At 42.6% G+C, this 24,851-nt stretch overlaps 1 protein-coding gene across 2 annotated transcripts in view; it reads right to left on the reverse strand.

The window, feature by feature from the left end:
- Positions 1–24,442, reverse strand: part of bace2 (beta-secretase 2) — a 59,716-nt gene extending 35,274 nt beyond the window's left edge. For both annotated transcript variants that reach the window (XR_007956129.1, XM_052013278.1), the window contains exons 1-2: positions 23,956–24,442; positions 16,608–16,696 (exon numbers count right to left, since the gene is read on the reverse strand). Coding sequence is in view for 1 of the 2 variants with exons in the window: in XM_052013278.1 (XP_051869238.1) it covers positions 16,608–16,696; positions 23,956–24,219 (353 nt within the window). In the remaining variant the exon portion in view is untranslated. The remainder of the gene's footprint in view (positions 1–16,607; positions 16,697–23,955) is intronic.
- Positions 24,443–24,851: the final 409 nt, after the last annotated feature.

A 24,851-nucleotide genomic window follows, 5' to 3' on the forward strand; every position in this document is an offset into this window, starting at 1 on the left:
GCAGTCAGTTGGATGGACACTCAGTGTCATAAAATTGTGGGTTCAAGTCCCACTCTGGAGACTCAAACACATAATCCAGGCTGACGTTCCTTAATGCAGGCCTGAGGGAGTGCTGCATTGTCCTTTGGAAAAGACATTAGACTGAAACCCTCCCTGGCACGAAGGACATCTTCAAGAGGTGGTGCTTCAAGGCAGTGACATTCATCATTAAGAACCCTCACCACCTGGGACATGCCCTCTTCACGTTACTACCATCGAAGTGGTGGTACAGAAGCCTGGAGACCCACACTCAACATTTCAGGAACAGCTTCTTCCCTTCAGCCATCAGATTTCTGAACAGTCCATGAACCCATGGACTCTACCTTGTTATTCTTCTTTTGCACTATTTATTTATTTTTGTAAAGAGTAGTAATTTTTATGTCTTCATGTCTTACACTGTACTGCTGCTGCAAAACAATTTCAAGACACACGTAAGTGATAATAAATCTGATTCTGAACCCTGCCTTGCAATGTAGAGTCCCATAGCCCATTTTGAGGAGGTGGGATGTACTTGATGTTCTCCTATGCCAAGATTTATTTCTCAACCAATATCACTGAAATAGAGGGGCTGGGTATTATCATATCGGTGCTTTTTACAAACTGGCTGTTACCTCTCCAATACTGCAGTACCTCACTGAGTTTGGTGTTTCCTCAAGTTTATAAAATTGCAACATAAAATAGAGTCATAGAGTTATACAGCCTGGAAACAAGGCCCTTTGGCCCAACTGGTCCATGCCGACCAAGATGCCCCATCAAACTCGTCCCATTTTCTAGCATTTGGCCCGTAACCTTCTAAACCTTTCCAATCCATATACCTGCCCAACTGTCTTTTCAAAGTTGTTATTGTACCTGCCTCAACCACTTCCTCTGGCAACTCACTCCACATACATACCACTCTTTGTGTAAAATAGTTGCCCCTCAAGTTCCTATTAGATCTTTCCCCTCTCACCTTTTCTTTCTGCTCCTTAAACAGAGGACTTGAAACAAGAATTCAAATGCAGCAGAGACAGAAAAAGCATTCAATTCAACAACAAGGTCACCAACTTCACCCGCTTTAGCTTGGTCGATATCGCTGCCAGTCTAATTATATCCATTGTTAGCTCTTCTCATCAGCAAAAAACACTTAGGAATCTCCCTGATCTGACAATAAATGTAACTACAACTGCCAATAGCTAGGAGACTCCTATCAGCATCTACACAGTACTGTAGCAGTTAGCGTAATGCTTTACAGCATCAGTGACCCGGGTTCAAATCCCGCCGCTGTAAGGAGTTTGTATGTTCTCCCCGTGCTCCGGTTTCCTCCCACATTCCAAAGACGTACAGGTTAGGAAGTTGTGGGCATGCTATGTTGGCACCAGAAACGTGGTGACACTTGCAGGCTGCCCCCAGAACACTACGCAAAAAGATGTATTTCACTGTGTGTCTTGATGTACACGTGACTAATAAAGATATCTTAAAAGATATCTTATCTTAAAACTTAAGAGGGCACATATTATGGCTACTCTGGTCATCACAGTACAGAATTTGTCCAGGGAAAGGTATATAGAACAGTACTCCAACATTACATCACTGATGACACTTCAAAATACTTTGCTGGTTGTGCAACACTTTGAGGTGGTGGCTGGTGTTGGAGAAACAAGAGCCTTGCTAACTCAACAGGCAATGCGGGGAACTGAGATTTGTGAAACTACAATTCTGGCTTCGAGATTGTAGGCTGGGGAAGAAAGAAAATAAAGCACTACATGTACAGACATTTTTCAGGCTCAGCTTGTGAATGTTTTGTTTAAAACAAAAAGTACTAGTATTAAGGAAATGAAATTTCCACAATGTGATATTCACCAGAACTATCAGACTGAAAACCAAATTATTTAGAAGCACTGCAAACAGGGAGAATAAATTTATCTAAATGGCTGACAAGAGCTTGTTTTATATAAACCTTTAATGTGGTAGAGACAGCCCCAGCACTTCACAGATTATCAGCAAAATATGACAGTCACATGTAGGCTTATTAGGATACTCGATAATTGTACAAGAGCTAGATGCTCAGATAAGAGACTTAATAAAGCAGAGGTGTTTAATGAGCAAATTTCAGAACTTATGGGGAAGTTAAGGTGTAAAGACAGTGACCAATGACCGATCGATAATATTGAGACATGACAAAGGGGCAGAACTTTAGGGCTGCTAAAGAGATGTTGGGTTGGAAGAGGTTATGGAGATGGGAAGTAACAAGAAGGTAAAAGCATGGAGATCACACCAGAAAGAAAAGAACTGACTGGAAAGCAGAGGAGAGGAAGTGGTCCCAACAGATAAATAAATGTGATTCTGTGAACGCGATGTTCTACAGTTCAACATTCCCAAGTGGTAATCACAGGTGGAAATCTGCGGCCAAGTAAGAGCTACTTAAGTGACATGACCATATTATGAAAACGGCATCAAGGTCACAGTGAACTGAGTGAACACCATGTTCCTCTAAGTCGTGTACATTATAAAGGCATTATAAGCCCAACATTTCAGCATGTAATATCCTTTGAGTCAAGGACATCAGAAGGAAGGAAATGCAAAGCACATATACTCTCATTAGTGGATTAGAGCTCCACCATAATAATTTTGCTTCTCTAATTATGATTTTACTAATACAGGGAAACAAGAAAGACCAAGATCAAGTTTCCTCCATAATTCATCTCAGCCATACCCAGACTCCAGTTAGCACATTGCCTCCTTGGTGCTGGGGTCAGGGATGTTTCAGAGCAGCTGAAGGGCATTCTAGGAGGAGGATAAACAGCCAGAGGTCATGGTACATGTAGGGAGAAGAAGGGATGAGGCCCTCCAACATGAGTTTAGGGAGGTAGGTAGCTATTTAAGGAGCAAGATCTCAAAGGTTGTAATCTCTGGATTGCTTCTGGTTCCACAAGCCAGTGACTATAGGTAAAGAAAGACTGGTTATATGAATGTGTGGTTGAAGAGATGGTGCAGGAGAGTGGGCTTTCAGTTCCTGGATCACTGGGACCATTCCTCAGGAAGGTGGGACCTGTAAAAACGGGATGGGTTGCACCTTGTCCAGAGTGGGACCAACATCCTTGCTGGGAGATTTGCAAGTACTGTTGGGGAAGGTTTAAAATGAGTTGTTGGGGAAGGAGGCTCAGAGTAGTTGTTCAATTGGAGAGGTACAGTCATCTAGAGGAGAAATTGTTCATAAGTTCGGTAGGCAGAACAAGTGAGTTAAGTGAACATCAAGGGAATTCAAAGCCAAAGTGCATCCGTTTTAATGGCAGGAGCGTAACTAGTAAAGTAGATAAACTCAAGGCCTTAATTAACATGGGGGTCTACAATATCGTTGTCATCACTGAGACGCGGTTGAAGGACGGGCAGGACTGGCAACTCAGTATCAAAGGGTATAGAGTTTTCAGGGGAGACAGAGGTGGGGAGTAAAAGGAGAGGGAGTTTTGCACTGTTAGTCAAAACTTGCATTACTTCAATATTGAGGGAGGAGAACCAAGAAGGCTCCTCAAATGAGGCCATATGGGTAGAGATTAGAAACAAAAAGGGCTTCATCATTTTGCTAGGGGTGTATTACAGACCTCTCAATCATCAATAGGAGATAGAGGAACAGATGATGTAGGCAGATATTAGAAAGATGCAATAAAAATAGGGTTACTGTACCAAGGATTTCAATTTCCCAAATATTATCAGGGTTTGCTTTTGTGTTCAAGGCTCTGAAGGGGTGGTATTTTTGAGGTGGTTCCAGGAGAGCTTTTTTTTAAACATAGTGTGTAGTTAGACCAATGAGGTTAGTTACTGGACCTTATCTTAGGGAATGTAGCCAGTTGAGCTGATGGAGTGTCAGTGAGGGATCATTTTGGAGATGGCAACCATAACTCTGTATATTTTAGCGTGGTTATGGAAAAGGATAGGGATGGACCAGCCATAGATGTCTTAAATTAGACAAGGCTGATTTCATTCACATAAGAGATGACCTGGCAAAGGTAGACTGGGAGCATCTCCTTGCAGGCAAATCTACATCTGCACAGTGGGAAGCATTCTTAAGAGAAACAGCAAGTGTTCAGAACCATGTTCCTGCAAGGGTAAAAGCCAGGGGTAACAAGTATAGGGAACACTGGAGGTCAAGGGATATTGAGGGCTGGATAAAGACATAAAAAGCATACAAGTATAGGGAACTAATGACAGGGGAGACCCGTCAAGACTATAATAAATGAGTCACTTAAAAAGGAAATTAGGAAGGCCGAGAGGGATCAAGAGAAATCTCTGGCAGACAGGATCAAGGCAAGTCTGAATGTGTTCTATAAATATATTAAGGACAAAATAACCAGGGAAAAAGTAGGGCCTATTAGGGACGACAGGAGAAATCTGTGGATGGAGCTCGAAGATGTGGGTGTGGTCCTAAATGAATACTTTTCATCGCTATTCATAAAGGAAACAGACTTTGTGATTGGAGAATTCAATGAAGGTCTAGTGCAGTCTAGTCTAATGGTTTGCCCAGGTTTAAAGATGGATAAATCCTCAGGACTGGTTGAGATTTCATTCTATATTGCTCTAGAACCATAGAACACTACAGCAAAGAAAACAGGCCATTCGGCCCTTCTAGTCTGTGCCAAAACAGTATTCTGCTAGTCCCATTTACCTGCACCCAGTCCATAACCCTCCAGACCTCTCCCGTCCATGTATCTATCCAATTTATTCTTAAAACTCAAGAGTGAGCCCACATTTACTACATCAGATGGCAGCCCGTTCCGTACACCCACCACTCGTTGAGTGAAGAAGTTCCCCCTAAACTTTTCCCCTTTCACCCTAAAGCCATGTCCTCTCGTACTTATCTCTCCTAATCTAGGTGGAAGGAGCATACTTGCATTAACTCTGTTTATACCCCTCATAATTTTGTAAACCTCTATCAAATCTCCCCTCATTCCTTTATTCCTCTGCACTCCAAGGAATAAAGTCCTAACCTGTTCAAACTTTCCCTGTAACTCAACTCCTGAAGACCCAGCAACATTCTAGTAAATCTCCTCTGCACTCTTTCAACCTTACAAATATCCTTCCTATAGTTAGGTGACCAGAACTGCACACAATAAAGGAGGCAAGGGAAGAGATTACTGGGGTTCCGGCTGAGAATTTAAAAAATCCGCTAGACACACGAGGTACCAGATGACTGGAGGATAGCAAACGTGGTCCCCCTTTTCAAGAAAGGCAGCAGGGAAAAGCCTGCTAACTAGAAACCTGTGATAACCTGACATCAGTGGTAGAAAAGATACCAGGGAAAAATTCTGAGATAGTGGATTGATGATCACTTGGAAAGGCAGGGACTGATCAATGACAGCCAACATGGCTTCATCAAGGGCACATCCTTTCTGACCAAATTGATTGAATTCTTTAAAAAAGTAACAGTGTATTGATGAGGACAGGGCAGCAGATGCGATTTATGTGGACTTCAGCAAGGTTCTTGACAAGGTTCCACATGGGAGATTGGTTCAATAGATTAGTGCCCACGAGATCCAGGGCAAGTTGGCAAGCTGGATCCAAAATTGACTTGGCAACAGGAGACAGAAGGTAATGGTAGAGGGTAATGGTAGAGGGTGGTTTTTGATATTGGATGCCTGAGACTAGCGGAGTCCCACAAGGACCAGTGCTGGGATCCTTGCTGTTTGTAATATACGTGAATGACTTGAATGTGGATGTGGGAGGCACGAACAGCAAGTCTGCAGATGACACGAAGACTGGCAGAGTTGTTGATAGTGCAGTAGGTTGTCTAAGGCTGCAAACAGACATACGTGTTGGTAAAATGGGCTGTAAAATGGCAGATGGAGTTTAATCCAGACAGGTGTGAGGTGATGCACTTTGGGAGCACTAATGAGGCCAGGACGTATGTCACAAAGAGTCAAGTCTCAGAAAGAATTGAAGAACTGAGGGACCTTGGAGTATAAGTCCAAGATTCTCAAAAGGGGACAACACAGTTAGATAATGTGGTTAGGAAGGCATTTGGGATAATGGTCTTCATTAGTCTTGGCATTGAATACAGAGTTAGGGAGGTTATGCTCCAACTTGATAGAACATTGGTCAGACTTCAGCTGGAGTACTGTGTGCAGTTCCGATCATCAAGGTAGAGGAAATATGTGATAGCACTGGAGAGGGTGCAGAGGAAATTCATCAGAATGTTGCTTGGGATGGAGCAATTCAGTTATGAGGAGAGACTACAGAAGCTATATCCATCCTGCCTGGAACAGAGGAGGTTGAGAGGGGACATGATTGAAGTATATAAAATTATGAGGGATATAGATAGGGTAGACTGCAAGAAACTTAACTCCATATCAGAAGTAAATAAAATTAGAGGACATAGGTTTACAGTAAGGGGCAAAAATTTAGAGGGAATACAAGAGGGACCTACTTCACCCAGAGAGTGGCAAGTACCTGGAATGCACTGCCTGAGAAAGAGATTGAAGCTGGGTCGCTGACAGCCCTTAAGAACAGTCCAGATGAGCATAGTGGGCAAAGGAACAAGTGCTGGGAGATGGTGTTGATCCTGAAGGGTGCTGTGGAGGTGTTGGATTGAATGGCCTGTTTCCACACTGTACAATTCTATACCCAAGGTACAGGGTTATAGAACTGGCCACTGTGTCCATAAAGATTTACATTTACTTTACATTTGCACAAGTTAAGAGTTCATAGCACTGAAGGAAGTGTGTTAGCATGGACTGAAAACTGGTTCACATAAAAACCAAGAGTTGGAATAAATGGGTTGGAACAATGTAACTGGTGGAGCACCCAAGGGATCAGTTCCTAGCCTTCAATTACTCACTAAGTGCTGGAAGAATGCATTTGGGGGTGTGGGGAGGGGGTTTGAATTATAAGGGTTTCAAGTTTAGCAATGGCATGATAATAGGTGGAAGTGCATGATGCAATGAGGATAGTGAGACTTGGCAAAGAGACATAGAGAGATTGAATGAGTAGGCAAATAGAGTTTAACGTCAGAAAGTGTGACATCGTGCACTTCTGCAAGAGGAATCAAAAGGTAGGTTATTATCTAAGTGGAAAGAGACTGCAAGTGAGTGAAGTACAGAGGGATCCAGGCGCTCGCTGCCTGAAATCACAAACAAAAACTGAACAGACAGGTGCAGCAAGTTGGCAAACAGCATACTGGCCTTTATTGCAGAGGGGTTGGGGTTTAGAAACAGATTGTTTGTTACAATTATACTGGGCATTGGCGAGGCTGTATCCATCTAAGAAAGTATGCAGTGGAATTAGATGTAGCTCACAGATTCACCAGGCTAATTTGTGGAATGAAAGGATTGTTCTATCAAGAGACACTGAACAGGTTGGGTCTGTATTCTTTGGAGTTCAGTAGAATGCGTTGTAATCTTATTAAAACATACAGGATGCAGGCACAGCAGATTTTTGAAGGAAGAGGATTGAGGGCTATGGGAACTGGCTTGAGGAGGAGGCATCTCAGCCAAGATGATATTGAATGATGGAGCAGACTTGAGCATCCAGGGGCTCAACTCCTGCTCCTACTTCAGGTTTTTGCTGCTTGTCACAACCCAAAGTGTTTTTTTTCCAATACAGCACCTTTGACAAATAGTCACAGGAAACACAACAGCCAATTTGACTGCATCAAACTCACAAAAAGAGCAATGTGCTAAAATCAGATAAGTGATTTTGACTGAAAGGTAAATACATGTGAGGACCCTGAGATTACTCAAAGAGTCATGCAGCATGGAAACAGGCCCTCCAGCTCACTGAGTCTATGCAGACCACAGAAGACACATTTCCACCAATGCCATTTCTTCCTCTCGCCACAGACACCCCTATTTTTCTTCAGGGCACTTTGAAAAACATAATTCACAGAACACGTGTACCTCATGCCAGTACCTGACAGTCCTCTGAGTGACATGCTGGGCCATTTCAGAGTCAGTTTGCTGGGTGGGGTTCCATGTAGGCCAGACAATTTAGGATGGCAGATCTCCTTCCTTAACTTGGTTCCCAATAAACAAGCAATCTCACAGATTACTAATTAACTGAATTTGAATTCCCACCTGCTTCACTGGAAGTTGAACTAGTGTTTTTGAATCATCACTCCAGACCTGTGGATGATAAGTCCAGTAATTTATGCAGTATTGCTGTGTCTCAGAGGTACTGGTGGGACTTTGGGTTGAGTGCCTCATCCAAAATGTGGACATTGCCCTGGACTTCATCAGCCAATGTGGGTCAGCCAATGTTAAAAGACATTTGGATAAGTATACAGATAGGAAAGGCTTGGAGGGACACAGGCCAAATGGGACTAACTTAGGTGGGTTCTTTGGTCAGCATGGATGAGTTGGGCCAAAAGGCCTGTTCCTGTGCTATGGGGCTCTAGAGGTGTGAAAAGGACTTATGTAGAGCATGTCTACCATGAAGAACCAAATTTACCATATTACCACACTGTATGACTAGCTATACTGTTGTACCAGCCACAGCTTTTTAAATTCAGAATTTACTTACTTCAATAAACAGCATTCTGCAGATAGATCCACTTCTGTTATTTAGCTTTGCAAACATCAACACTACAAAGCCTACAAATACAAGGTTTTGATAAACCCTCTATGATCCCAATCATTGACTCCTTACCCTCCGCCAAGGGAAATGTTAAAAGATGCAAGTGAACACGAAAAGCAACTGAACAACTTAACAGTAACTCAAGCGAACCAGAGGAGCCCTCAAAAGCCTCACATGTGGGCATATTCACTTTTGTTGTTACTGAGCTTTGTACAAGTTGCAAGTCAACCAATGAACAACAGGGTGCTTTTTGGAAAGCATAAAGAACAGAGAATAGACTTCAATGAAAATTTGGAAACAACCTCAAAGAAACACTTATTGACAATACAGAAATAGCTGAACCATAATGTAAACCGAGACAGATTGCAGCCAGTGCTTCTGCCTTACAGCTCCAGTGACCTGGGCTAGATCCTGACCTCTGGTGCTATCCATGTGGAGTTTGCACGTTCTCCCTATGAACGCAGAAGTTCCCAGCACACTCCCCCCACCCCACATTTCAAAGACATGCAGTTAATTGACATTTAAGATTCAAGTTATTTGGCTACTGTAATTGCCCTTGGTGTAGGTGGATGACAGCAGAATGAGTGGGGGAAAATGTTGGAAAGAGGAAATTGAAGGGGGTAACAGGAGTAGGTGGAGGTTTGATGGTCTGTGCGGATGTGCGGGCCACAGGACACATTTCTGCACTGCATGATTCTCTCATGCAAGATCCAAACCCATTAACTTTGGTCAGGACAGATGCCGAGTACTGGTACGAGGCAGCAAAACAAAGCATTTGAAGTAATGAACAGAATTTCCAAACACATCATCTGGCTGCACCGCCTACTATATTAACTGAACAAAGTCCTGTACAAAAAGTCATCCTACTTCAGATCGAGGAAGCACATTCTTCCCCCCCCCCCCCCCCGCACAGGAAAAAATTTGAGTCACTGTACACACTGTCACTTGATAACAAATTGGTTCCATTGTTACAGGCGTCCATAAGTTGAGTTTGTCCTCAAGTCCGAAAATACACAAAAATTGTTCGATATGTAAACGTATCTCCAAAGTATTATAATGAATGGCATCAAAGATACATAACACTTATAAGAAAGTACTGAAAGTGGAGAGAGTAAACTAGTTCTGTTAGGAACAAATGCATGTACCTACGTCAGACTTTTGGAAGCTCGTTCTTACGTGGGGGTGTCCATGTCAGGCATTTGTAAATTGGTATAATATTGTCACACATGCTGAGTTACAGTGAAAAACTTTGTTTTGCATGCCATCTATACAGATCATTACATCACATCAGTGCATTGAGGCAGTACAAGGGAAAACAATAACAGAATACAGAATAAAGTGTTACAGTTACAGAGAAAGAGCAGTGCAGGCAGACAATAAGGTGCAAGGTCAAGGTAGATTGTGAGGCCAAGAGTCCATCTTATTGAACTAGGGGACTGTTCAATAGTCTCAAAACAGCAGGATAGAAGCTGTCCTTGAGCCTGGTGGTATGTGCTTTCAGGCTTTTGTATGTGTTGCCTGATAGGAGAGGAGGGCTGGGAAAAGAGAGAATGTCCGGGGTGAGAGGGGTCTTTGATTATGCTGCCTGCTTTACCAAGGCAGCAGAAAGCGTAGACAGAGTCCATGCAGAGGAGACTGGTTTCTGTGATGTGCTGAGCTGTGTCCACAACTCTCTGCAGCTTCTTGCTGTCTTGGGCAGAGCAGTTGCCATATCAAGCTGTGATGCATCCAGATGGGATGCTTTCTATGGTGAATCTATAAAAATTGGTGAGGCTCAAAGGGGACATGCCAAATTTTTTTAGACTCCTGAGGAAGTAGAAGCACTGGTGTGGTTTTTTGGTCATGGTGTACCATGGTAACCCAGGGATGGTCAATATACAACCTGTATTGTACTTGTGTTCATTCCTGTCCCAGGGTAACGCCATACTTGGCTTCATCATGGCAATTGATAATTTTTAAATTTCCACGATTCACTAAAGGGAGAGGGCCAGAATAGGTGTTCTATGAGGACTCCAGGTGTATATTTGTGTGCCATAGCTCTATACATTTACAGTGCATCTTTAAGTCAAACTTACTGAAAACTGAGACAGTCTTAAACTCAGAGACTACTTTACATTTCCAGAATAGATACCTTCTATGGAATGCAGTATGGAGTTCACGGTACGGTGTCCTCATTACAAGCTTGCACCATACAGTGAACGTCATGTGCCTTTGTACTGGGTTAATGAATTCTCATCAATCTTCTGATTGCTGACAGCTCTGTGGAAATTCCTATCTCCTTGGACCCACTGGTTTAATTTATTTTTGGCTCATGTACAGCTTTAATTTTGAAACGCTGCAGGACTGAAACATACAATTAAAGCACAATTCAATAAGAATAAAACATTTAAAGATTTTAGCCAGATTTTAACCCTTCACACTTTAGAGGGTTGGGGGGGGCAGTGGGAAAGAGGGTGTGGAAATGATTAAAAGGTTGGGCAAGTTTCTTCTGTTGCATTCCTGGCTAGCTGCCATGTGCTGCCAATGCAAAAGGTTCTGAGGCTTTGTGGATGGTGGACAAGATTTTACCCTAGGATGGCAGTGGTGTGCTGCTCCATTCTGAACCTCTGCAGGTGAAGATGTACTACCTCATGTGGTGAAGATGTTCCTTACTGCTGGTGGGTGGAAATTCCAGGAATCTGACCCATCAGTGATGAAGTCCTGACCTCAACAATGTGATTAACTGCCCCTTGAAATGGCCTAACAGAACATACAGTTCAGGGGACAATTAGGGAATGGACAACAAACGACTACCCTGCCAGTATTGCCTGCAACCCATGTTAAATTAAAAAAGGCTTCCAAGTTCAGATACCTCATGATGTGGAGCTAATGATGACCCACATGCTTACTGATGGGCAGTGGAGATTGGGAGAGAAACCTAGCTATGTCGCAGCAGTGTATCCTGTACACAGAATACATGGTGCATTCTCTTTAATGCTCACAGCATCTACTAGATCCAGCTCCCACCTGCTTTCACTGTATCTGAGTGAAGATTAACCCGGCAAAATGGCAACAAGTCCAGGGCTCAACCAGAGATAAAATCAAAGCTTCCAACTCTTTGACTTGGATAGAATTTAAGGCACCAATGCATTCAGTGAGTATTAATGCTCTGCAAAGTCTCTTCCCATTCCTGTCTGTCAGTCTGATCCTATTTCTTTCATGTCCTTATTAGTTTTGCACTGCACACATCCTCATTGTCCACTGTACTTCTTCGCTTGTTGACCAACCCTCCCTTACAAACATTTCACTTGGTACTGGATCACTTGGCTCCTGTTATTTTCCTCACTCCGATTCCCTTTATGCTGCCACTCCAGCAACATCTATCATCGCTCACTTGCACCTACTTAACTCCACTTCTCCTCCCCTCACCCTGCCCCGAGCACTTGGAACTCGGGTCCTTTTCGGCTTTTCCAACCGTGCCTAACCTTTCCTCATTTGCCCACCACTTTGGAGGAAGGACTTTAGAGACTTGGATCAGTGGTTAGCCGAGCCAATAAACAGCATTAATGCAATATAATATTGAGCCATTCGAATGAGCAGCAAGAAATATTTCCTCGCTCAACAGGATTTTTTTTTGTTATACACCAGACCAGGAACTCCTTGTCAAAGGTAAAGGGTAACTCAAGCGTAAAATAAGCTTTCACCTTGCCAAGAGGCAGGTTACGTTGATCTGAAATTGTAAACCACTGTGACAAAAGAGGTTAACTACTCAATGGCGCACAACCACACATGGATTCCAACATTTTATTAGTACGTTGAAGGCAAGTTATATGTGACATTTGCCAGTGATTATAAAATGATATTCCCTCCCCCAATTTATGGCAACTGGTCTTCCTGATCAACCTCACTCATATAACAAACTAAACCACATTCTACCATACTCAAGTAATCTTTGAACCTCCTGTTAATATAGCCGGAGAAATGTCATAAAAGAATTATGACTGGCTCTGCAAAGAAAAGAAACATTCTATTTGCCAATGACAATTCTCACCTGGAGGCAGACAGGTTTGGTGTGCTTGGCACACGACCAGTTATTTTCCTGTTTAGTCCTGCAAAAGTCATTCTATGGGTTTCTTCAAAATGGTAGTGCAGTTCCTGAAGGCAATGCATAAAACCCATTCAGTAGGAACAAACTGACCAGCCATCAGGATGAGGGGGATAAAGAAAAAGGATCAATTTAACAAGGTCACTCCTTTCCTGCCAGGGGCTTATTCATTCTTCACCAACTTTCAGGTCATCCAAGGCTCAGTATAGATGGGAGTCATCAGTGTTGCAACTCTAATCCACAACTATGGGACTTGTCTTATTATCAGCTCAATAGAGAAAGTCTCTGTGATGTAGTGATTAAAATAGGTCATTTGAGAGGATTGTTGTGGGGAAGGTGCCCCAAGTGAGGGTGGGGGTTGTAGACATCTCAGGAAGAGTGTTAATGCTTTCCTGAGCCCCAGAAAGAATCCCCAGTCCCTCTGTTACAGGAAAGGGAATTATTGTGTATTTGCAATTCTGATTTACTAGTACAGTTTCTAGTATTTGTTGTCACAGTTGCTTCAGGCATGCAGTGGTTAAACCCAAAAGTGGAATTTACCACAGGATGGAATTGAACCAAAGGACCATAAAGGAAAAGTAGATAAGTATAGGAGGGATTAGGGAATGGATCAATGCACTGATAAGACAAGAAAGGAGGAAACCTTCGTGGAGCGCAAGCATCAGTTTTAACTTGCATGGCAAATAGCCTTTCTCAATGGTGTAAAATTTTATATTACGTGGGCCATCATTCTCCATCCTCTCTTCAATGAAGCCAGCAGATTTTATGGCAGCAAGATAATTATCTAGGGCTATCTGGTCTACCACCTTCAATCCTTCTCAAAGAAAAAAGAACTGCATCATATAATTGACTTGCAGGACTCTTAAGGTTCCCATGTCATTGCCCAAATACAGTCTCGTCTGTGAGATGATTATCAAGATGGAGGTCATAAAAATCGAAAATCATTTTCTCCAGTCAAAAGGCTGTAGAAATCTGGAATTCTCTCCCTACAAAGCCAATGGACACTGGGACAATTCAAGACCGAGATCCAAAGGCTTCTGTTAGTCAAAAGGCAGTGGAAGCAGAGTCTTGGAATATCTTTAAGGCCGAGGCAGATAGTTGCTGAGAACTTACCATGGGTAGATGGAAATTTGGAATTAAGGTCACAGTTAGATCAGCCAAGCTATTATTAAATGGCAGTGCGGCGTCGAGGGGCTGAATGGCCTACTCCTGCTCCTTATAAGACCATAAGACATAGGAGCAGAATTGCTCCTAAATGGCTCTGCCATTTGCACGTTTGTGTGCTTGGATCAAGGATATAGAGCAAAAGGCAGAGCAATGCTTGAGAGACTGTGTACCCGCTTCCAATTTTAACATTGTTGAGTCAGATGTGCTGTTTTCAAAAGTCATTAAAGCCAGTCCCCATCACGGGTGAACGTAAAAATGCGATATCATCCCATGGGGAAAGAAAAGTAGCAGAGAATGTGCTGATATTAATCCAACACCAGAAGAACATTATCGGCACAGCCAGTTCCACTAATTAATTGATCTTGGTGTGCACAAAGTGCATTCCACAACATTGCAAGCCACAACATTGACTATGACGTACTTTAGTGTGTGAAGGCCCAGAAGGTTTAAAGAAACAGAAAGTTGTTATGGCACCAAAGGAAGTCTTTAAGCCCATCAGGCCCTGGTACAGAGCAGATTGTCGTGTCGGTCCAAATCATGCGAAGAAATCCACAGAGAAGGATTTGAACAACCAACTTCCTGGCCCAGAGTGTGGGAGAGCTAACACTGATCCACAGCTGACATTTAACAAATGCAACTTTTATACTCTTGCTTCAACAGCCCACTGCCTTAAATAAAGTGACTTGAAGGACGATACAATGTGTCAGAAAACAGCTTCCAAGATTTATTTTCCCTGAAATTTAGTTTCTTGTTCATAGTTAGACAACAAATTCAATAACAAGAGGCCCAAATCCTTATATAAACATGCTATCCAATGCATTTAACATTATATATTGTTGTAATTATATATCATTTTAAGTATTGTTTATGTAATATACATATATTAAATATACCTATGTTTAACAATTATTCAACTTCAAAATATTGCCTAATGAAGGTTGATAAGTAACACATTTTTCCTCCCTCCTTATCCCACTGTGAAAAATAACCCAAACTAATAAAATAGTTGTATTTTTCATGCAAAACAATATAAATACTTAACTCCAAGTGGAAGTAGAATGTAAAAGCGAGAGATAAAGCAAAATAATCTTATGGCATACATAAGCCATTTGGAAAAAAGGTCTGGACTCCTTGTATTTCTGTTTGGTGGGAGCAATTCCCTGGAGTACCAATTAATTCAACAACTTCTCACACACAGGAGACACGTCGAGGTGAGATTGAAGACGTGGGATGGTTAGTGAGTTATCAACATCTCTTCCTTTGATTAAAAGCAGATCCTTTGAAGGTCCAGAATACAACTATCTTGGGGATTTTCTCTCTTTCCCTGTGCAATGGTTCAATGCTTTTGAGAAAATAACCTGCTTGAGATTGTTAGTTCACATATTGAAAATTTTAAATAAACTAATGAATTGGAGAAAAGCTGTTTTGACTTAACAAGGGTTTCACTCCACTGTCATTTGAACTTTGTTGCTTCCATTTTAGTATTGTCTTTTTCCAAAATTCTCTGAAGTATTTTACTTAATCAAAAACACAAGGCTGGCTGGAGGAATTGTCTGCCGATCCAGCAAAAACTGAATCAAATTGTCATAGCTCCCTTCCAATGAACCAGAACATATTAAGTAGACATCCATCACTGAAATCATTTGAATCCAACAAATGCAGAGCAGTACTTCAAGTAATACAACTTAAAACAGAAACAGCTATCATCCACTGCGACACAAATAATGGATTTATACAAACATACGGCACCACAAAAACTGGTAAAGAACAAGCCAGTCATGCGTGTGTTAATGCAGTTCCTATCTTGTATTACCACTTGCCCTCACTTACGGTGGAAATTGGATAATTAGGAAGAACCAGCAAGTGAAAACAAAACTCATCCAAATATCAGACTGCTGCAACAGTCCAACATGGAATAAAACTTGCAACTATGAGAATGAAACTATCCAGGAGTTATAACCCCAAACACTAAGATAGTGGCGACAATTCAGTTGGACCCTATGGGAATCAAGGAATCTAACAAAAGGGTGGAATATGTGGATTAACTATGGTAGCTGCTGTTTCTTGTATACACTCTCCTCAGTTACATCGGCCCTTTCACACTGGCAACAGTCTCCTCTGAACCAGCAGATTCCTTGTTTGAAGCCTGCACCAATGACTTGAACTCATCATCTGGCTGCACTGAAGGAGCTGCGTCTTTGAAAGTATCACCTTCATAATGAGGAATCGAACCAAGTGGAAGCAAACAATCCCACCACACCACATGCAGAACAGAAAGCAAATGCACAGGTACAGTTTAACACCTTCAGGAGAGGAGGCAGCAATGGCACGGTATGGATCCCTCCCAGTGTTCTGGACATGAATTTACTGTTGAACAACCATCAGCACCAATGAATTGATTATTTGTTATAAGACTGCTCATGAGACTTTCAGCACACAAATTGAAAGCTGCATTAACCTACCAGATAGCTATTGCAGTTTCAGCGTGGCTGGGACATTCTGTTGGTTTCCTCTCTTTCACCACACACCAATTTGTTTGTAAACCTCTATTATATCAAACTCAATTACATAGCTCTACATTAATGAGATTAAAACAATGAGGCCATTACTCCAGGGTTATGCAATCTTCTCATACAAGACTACTGACTTCACAGAATAGTGACAATTATATTGTCAGATCAGAACTTGCCCCTCCTGTGCACAGGCCCTTACCCCACTCCGGACATAGCCCACCGCCGCTCCCCCCCCCCCCCCCCCCAAACGCAAGGGCACTCACCGTTGTGGGTTAAAGTAGGTCTCCACATTACTAGATGGTGCTCCAGCCACAGCAAAATTACTGCTCCCCGTATCAACCAATATATTCATCTGCAAGTGAAGGAGACATAGCAGACATTAATTGGAAGAAAAAAAAATAAGAGGCAAAGACACTAGAAGAGCTTAACACCTTGGTGCAGCCTACAGCTTTTAGAAGAGAGAGACCAGGAGCAGTAGACCAAATTTCTTCCTTCATTGCTGCCTTGAAACTGTTTACTGAACTGATTCTTGAGAAACAAAGGACTGCACATGCTGGAATCTCAAGGAAAAACACGATGATGCCGGAGGAACTCAGCAGATCAGGCAGCATCCGTGGAGAAAAGCAGGCGGTCAACGTTTCGGGTCAGGACTGAATCTTTCCTGCCTTTAGAATTCCCAGTTCACCTTAACTTTTCCTCTGGCCTCTTACCCTCTAAAGATCTGTTCATCGCCAACTGTTAATGTAATATTGACCATCTCAACTCTTCCACTGCACTTACTCTAACCTACACCCCTCTGAAGCTGCAATGCTCTCACTGATGACTAGTCCCAACTTTGGCATTGAACTTGTTGATGAAGCAGTGTTGTTGTTGTTTGGTGAACGAGTTCTGTCCACAGAGGTTGAGCACTAGTTCTCTGACATCTCCTCATCTCTCCCTCTGGGCTATTATCCCATCATTGGGCATCAGACCATCATCTCCCAGTCACTGATGGATCTTCCAAGGAAATCCTTCACTCTACAATCTCCAGCCTCATGGTCCCCCAACCAAGCACAGCCCATTTCTACCTCCTCCCCAAGATCCACAAGCAGAACTGGCTTGGCAAACCCATTGTTTCAGTAACTTCTTGATGTACAGAAGAGTTTCTTCCTACCTTGACTCTACCATTTCTCCCCTCAACCGGTCTTTTTCTCCCTGACACATCTAGTGCCCTCCACCATCTGACAGTTTCCTGGCAGAAAGAGACTCATTGTCAGCATGGATGTCTTGCCCCACTACACTTCTGACCCATGGCTTAAGTGCCCTTTGCAAAATGTTGGTAGGTAGAGTATTTGGGGAAAATGTGAGATTTATCCACTTTGGAAGGAAGAATACAAAAGCAAACATAATTTAAATGGCACAAGACTGAAATTATTGCAATACAAAGAGGGTTCTATTACATGAAACACAAAAAGTTAGCATATAGGTACAACAAATAATTAGGAAATCTAATGTAATGTTGGCTTTAATTGCAAGGAGTATGGAAGATGGAAGGAGGCAACTTTTGACACAATTTTACAGGACTCTGGTGAGACCACACTTAAATTCTGCATAGAGTTTTGGTCTCCATCTTGAAGGAAAGATGTGCTAACATTGCAGACAGTGCTAAGAAGATTCACTAGGTTGATTCCTGGTAATAAATGGGTTGACAAATGAAGAAAGGTTGAGTTTATACTCATTGGAGTTTAGAAGAATGAGAGGATTTTATTGAAACATACAAGATTATGAAGGGTTTGACAAGGTAGACAGATGAGAAGGAATTTCATCTCTCAGAGGGTTGTGAATCTTTGGAATTGATTAGCTGAGAGAGATGTGCAGGCAAGGTCATTGAATCTGTTCAAAGCTGTGATTGGTAGACATTTCAACTATGAGGAGTCCAGGATTATGGAGAGAGAACAGGAAAGTGGTGTTAAGACTGAATCAGCCCTGATCTTATTGCACAGCTGAATGGGCCAAAGGAATGATTGGCCTATTTATGTTTTTGCCTTCGGAACTTCAGCATCTGCTGTTTTTCTTTTTGCTGTTCAATCCCCAACCAGTTTATCCAATGCTGAAATAAAAACATAAGAACCACCACAGAACCATACAGCACAAAACAGGCCCTTTGGCCCACCATAACGTGCTGGAAAAACTCAGCAGGGCAAGAAGTATCTGTGGAAAGAGAAACAGTCATCATTTCAGATCCGAAGGGCACATAATCTAGGCCGACATGCCAAGATACCATCAAGGAGTGCTGCACTGTTGCTATCCTTTGAAGCATAATTCTGAAGGAGGCCCTCTAGATTGGACACACAGGATCCTTTACCACTATTGAGTAATTTATCCCCAATGTCATAGAGCATGGAAACTGGTCCTTCAGCCCAACCAGTCAATACCGACCAAGATTCCCATTGAAGCTAGTCCCATTTGCCCCATATCCAGTGTCCTGGGCACCATCTATCCCTCAATCAGCACCACTAATACAGTCACTGTCATGTCACTATTTGTGGGAATTAGCTGCAAAATTCCTAAGGGACAATGATGAAAACTTCTCAATAGTACTTTGTCGTAAAGTGTTTCGGGACAGCTCGAGGTCATAAAAGACGCAAGGTCTTTTTCTTCTTCAGAGGATGCAAGAAAAGTGGGACAAGGGATAGGGCTAGTGTCCTCTTAAAGCAATTAAACATCAATGCTATTTATCATTGTCTTCTGTGACAGCACGTAAAATTCTGGTTTCATCAGATGGCCTTCTGTTGCAGAGAATACTCACCTCCTGATTTTCATCAAGGAATGAATCAAGAAACTTGCAGCCTATCTAATGTACAAAAGAGTAGGAGGTCAATCCTTGCACACAAGACATTCCAGTTTTCTTTGAATCTGGAGTTACTTTGCCAGAACCTCCAGCTTAAATACTTTATAAAGAATGATTCTATTTGTAGGAGGCAAAGTAAGGGAATGGGTTCTGAGAAGTGCATTGTGAAAATCCCTGTCACATGAGAAACACCCACTTGAATCATGAGGAGCCATGTGAGGCAAACTTATTGAAAGTGCGCTTTTATTTAGCAAAGCGCTCATCTTAAACTCGAAGCCTGCAGACTCGATTTTATAATGTCTGAAAATCGAACAGAAGCTTCCTACAATACAAGGGAAACAGAAATTCACAGGACAGAGATGCAGATTGGGAATTTTAAACAGGCAATTCAGAGATGTGTTTGAAGGGTTTGGTTGAATTAGATACAGATTGTACTACTACACTATAATTGACTTCCCGTTGTGTCATTCCCTGTGAAACAGAGATTACGCTGCTGCAGACTTGTTTCTTGTGTCATTGTGTCCATAATTAAGTGTAAGAATCATTCAGCTTTAGTTAAAATGTACATTTCAGTCAACTTGTACTCCTATTGTGCATCTAATGTACTAAAACATACTGAGAGACTTCACAAGAGAGCAATCAGTCACATAGGAAAATGCCAGCATGTTAAATACTACAGGGGCACAGTATGATCAAAAATGAAATCTGATTAACATTACTGTGAGCACAAATGCAAAACAGAGTACACATACACAAAAAAAAAGATTTACAGGGAAATTACTGGGACTGGAGGGTTTGAATTACAAGGAGATGCTGGAACTTTTCTTCCTTAGAGTGTAGGAGACTTGAGGGGTGACCTTACAGAGGTTTATACAATCATGAGGGGTATGGATAAGGTGAATAGCCACAGTCTTTTCCCCAGGGTTGGGGAGTCCAAAACTAGAGGGCACAGGTTTAAAGTGGGAGAGGAAAGAATTAAAACGGACCTGAGGTGTAACTTTTTCCACACAGAGGGTGGTGAGTATATGGAATGAGCTACGAAATGAAGTGGTCAAGGCGAGTACAATTTAAAATACATTTGGACAGGTACATGGATAGGAAACGTTTAGAGGGAACATGGGTCAAACACAGGCAAATGGGACTAGCTTAGGTCAGCAACCTGGTCGGCATGGACGAGGTTGGTCGAAGGACTCCTTTTCCATGCCGTTTAATAGCACTAAACTAAATAGTTTGAGACAATGGTACAGCTAGCAGAGCTGTTGCTTCATAGCTCCAGCAACCTTGCCCTTCCGTGGTCCCTGTGTGGAGTTTGCACATTCTCCCTGTGAACACATTGCTTTACTCCAGGTGCTCCAGTTTCCTCCCACGACCAAAAGATGTGCAAATTGATAGGTTAATTGGCCCTGTAAATTGCCCTTAGTGTGTGGCTGACTGGGAGAAAACTGGTGGGAGCTGATGGGAACACAGGGAGAATTAAAAACAAAATGGGATTAGTGTAGAATCAGTGTAAATGGGAGTTTCATGGTCAGCAGAAACTCAGTGAAATGAGGGTCCTGTTTCCATGCTGTACAACTTCACAGGTGCCTTTGCAGCATTGTTCCTACACAAAAGTAGAACTTCTTACTAGAATCAGCTAAGAATATGTTCATTATTTCCATGCTGTAGCACTGAGAGAAAAACATCATTAAAAACAGAGCTCTTAACATCAACTGTAGCTTGCAGGCTAGAACGTGGTTTAAACCAGCAATCTCAGTTTTGATTAGAAATCTTTAACAAGTCTGCTTTCCTCCTGGACCAGTTTTCTTATCGCTTGGTCAGGCCAGATCAGGTTCCGGGTGATGCACATTTTTTTATATATAGAGAAGGGCGTTACATTTATTTACCTGGCCTCCATAAGCAAACATAACTTAATACGTAATGAGAAAAGACAAGAATCTAGGCACACACAAGTTGGCAGGGTGGGTGGGGCAGGTAGAGAACAGTGAAAGACAAACTTAGACTTTTTAGATTACTGGCGAGCTGAACATTTTGAAAAAACACTGAAACAGGTCAAGTTCGAGGAGCCAAAGTCCAACGAGATATGGTCCATCATGCTTATGGCTTGGTTAGTCCTGCCTGGATTTGCATTGTCTGGAATGTTTGTAGAGTAGTAATTTTGGAACTGTTAGTTAAATTGGATCTGTCGGCATTCCACTAATTAAATTTGTGGCACGTTTTCACGTGCTTTCCCACTTGAGGCCTTTTAATTTCACTGGGCTGCACTGATTAGGACAATGGCACACAATCTACACACACTAAATATTAATCAGTGTTTTCAACAAGTGGCATCCATCTCAAGTTTTGGAAGCCCTGGTATCCAACTAAACTATTAGCCCTAAAAATACATCTTTCCAAATTTCCCATACCATGCAAAAGCAAGCAGAATGAGCCAAGACATTAAAATGTGTCATATTGTGTTGGACTGTGGCTTCTCACAGCCTGCCCTGTTTGTGATTTTTGGCCCATCAAGTTGAAGTAGATATTGGCACAGCGAGGATTACAGTGGATCTGTGACTTCAGTGAATTTTAAGTTTAAAGACAAACTTTATTGATAAAATATATACACACACATTATATATATATACACATATACACATACATACATACACACACACACAAATAGAAAAACCCAGTGCTGAAGCCTTTTACATCCTTGGTGTCATTTGGTCAATACATTCAGTAGTGTTAACACTTTTTTAAAAAAACTGCAGCACCATAGCCGCTCATGTGGCCCCCTGGGGTGATAGACCCTTTCAATGTTTGAGGGGCTTTGCACCTGACTCAGCCCTCCACGTGCAGTAGCAGTAGGACCCTAGACCGTGGTCCTGTCCCACAGAGCCTTTGCATTGGCTGCATTGAGCTTCAGCGCATCCCTCAGCCTGTACTCCTGCAGCCTGGAATGTGCCAGCCGGCAGCATTCCCTTACGGGCATCTCACTGCACTGGAAGACCAGCAAGTTTCAGGCAGACCAAAGAGAGTCCTTCAGCAAGTTGATGATCTTCCAGCAGCAACTTTCTCTCACCAATGAGTGGTGTGGAAGGAAGCTAAGGAAGGGTTGAATAGGAAGATGGATTTGAACAGGTTTTATTTTTGAAAACCAATTGTTCACAGAATGTGGTCATTAATGGCAAATTAAATACTTATTGCCCATTTCTAATTGCTGCTTGGTGGCCTAACAGAAACACTCAGTTCATTTCAAAGTCAACCACATTGGTTTAGAACACCTCTAGGCCAGACCAGGTGAGGAAGGCCGATTTCCTTCAAGGGGAGCCACGTGGGGTTTCTAACACAACCCTGGACACCATTACTGAGCTTACCTTTTGACTTTAGATTTATTTAATTACCATCTATGATGGTGGAATGTCTCAAATTCAGTTGTTCAGATCTCTGAATACTACTCAATGTAAAATCTGGCACTGAATGGAAGGAGGAGGGGAAAGGGGAAAAAAAGTGTCAAAGAATAAAAGTGAGGAAAAAAAAATCTGTTGAAATAATTTGCAAATTGAAGGAGTAAATTCATACATAGTTATTTGGTTTCTGGACAAGAAGAGTTGATTAGCAAACAATTATCATACGAAAAGGGCCCTCCCGCTGTTAGTAATTTCATGGCAAATTTAATAGGGAATTGATAGTCATTGCAGCAACTTTACGAAACTAGCTGCAGGTCACGGGACACAAGGCTAATGGCAGAACAGTGAAAATAAACCAGCTAGAGGTGATTTGTAAACCACAGACACCCTCACTACAAGCTGCTGATTTGGATACTAATCATGCTGTCAATCTCAAGCAAAGTTTGTCTCGACATTATGCCTGGGTTTAGAGGGCTAGGATTCCAAGGGGCAAGGACAGTAGATTGGATACAGAAGTTAATCAGAGTGCCAGGAACGGAGGCCATAACTGTATATTTTGGATAAAGTCTTCCATTTAGATAACACCATTCACAGCCACATGTCATCCCAAAGCACCATGGAGTTAATGAAGTACTTTTAACAGAGTCATAGAGCAAGAAACAGGTCCTTCAGCCCAACTAGTCTGTGCCAACCAAGGTGCCCACCAAGCTAGTCCTATTTACCCAAGTTTGGCCCATATCCCTCTAAATCTTTCCTATCCCTCTAAATCTTTCCTATCCCTCTAAATCTTTCCTATCCATGTACTCATCCAAATGTCTGTTAAATGTTGCTATTGTACCTGCCTCAATTACTTTCTCTGTCAGAGAATGCGTGAAGTTGCCCCTCAGGTCCCTTACAAATCTTTCCCTTTCACCTTAAGCACATGTCCTCTAGTTTTTGGTTCCTTTTCCCTGGGGGGGGGCGGAGGAGACAGTGTGCGTTCACCGTATGTAGGAAATGGGGCAGACAACTTACCAAACACTCCCTCTAAAGACCAACACGATGACGACCAGGCTTTTGTGGTGTTGGGCAAACACTACTGTAGATAACTACATTGTTCTTCTGGAATTAAATGCCATGGGTTCTTCTTCCACCCCAAGAGGTCAGAGCAGGGTTTGGTTTAATAGCTCATCCACATACAGCACAGCACTGACTCAGCCCAGATTGTTGTGGGTGTCTGCAGCAGGAGTTGAACCCACAACCATTTGGCATAGGCGGCTGTTACCCTGCCATGATTTATGCACAAATCTTTTCCTACAGGGTAATGAGAAAGTTGCACCCTGTTCATGCGCTCTTTGCTCCTTCAACACTTTTTCTCCCCCACAAAGCTCAGGTAAATAAAGTACGTCTCACCTTCTGTGCAGGCACCCCTATTAGGATTTCCAGGTAATAACCTCTGCCCACGTCTCCTTTCAGGTTGTTGACCATACTTACGAAGCTGACCGAACCCACCGGCTTAGAGGCGAGGGAGATACCCTCCAGTAGCCGGCTCCGCTTTTCCAGCAACTCTCCCGAGGCGTTGTAGGTGGGGGAGACCTTCAGAGGTAGCCGCAAGGAGCCGGCTCGGCAGCAGCCCAGCGCCGAAAGGAACAGCAGTATCCCCGCAAGTAGCTGCATCTCCCGATCGCTCCTCAAAGCCTGCGCCGCAAGACATACAACTTGGCGATTTCAGGAATATTATTTCATCCTCAAAACCCGGCTTGGAATTGACTAATTGCGGCGTTGAAACTTAATTGGAATATTATTTTCCTTGTTTTTCTTTTAAAAGACCCTTTAAAATGCTCGCTAACAGAAATGTCCGACTGGAAACAAACTTTTCTCAACAACGTCCCCTCAAGGACTTGCCCAAACTTCACTTTAAGCGGATATGACGAGCGATTGGAATGAAGGGCTCAAAAGCGCCGGGCAAATACTCAGCGGAAAGCACATGATTAGAAGTCCAGACTGCTCGCTAGTGATTCATGTGCGGAGGGAGTTGAGGGTGTCTCCCGCTACACTAATCAGCTGAGCGGCAGCTTTGTGGTGACTCTTCGGGCAGTGCTGCACTCCCTCAGCACTGCCCTGGGAATGTTGGACTAGACATTTGGTGTTCAGGGCAACACAGAAGATACTGGAGAAACTCAGTAGGTCGGGCTGAGTGCCTCCAGCACGCAGTGTGTTGCTCCAGATTCCAGCATATTCAGACCTCGAGTATAAATCGAGGCGTAGATGAGGTAGATAGTGAGAAACGGTTTCCCATGGCAGCTGTG

Source organism: Pristis pectinata, chromosome 4 (assembly GCF_009764475.1).
Source record: "Pristis pectinata isolate sPriPec2 chromosome 4, sPriPec2.1.pri, whole genome shotgun sequence".
NCBI classification, from domain to species: domain Eukaryota; kingdom Metazoa; phylum Chordata; class Chondrichthyes; order Rhinopristiformes; family Pristidae; genus Pristis; species Pristis pectinata.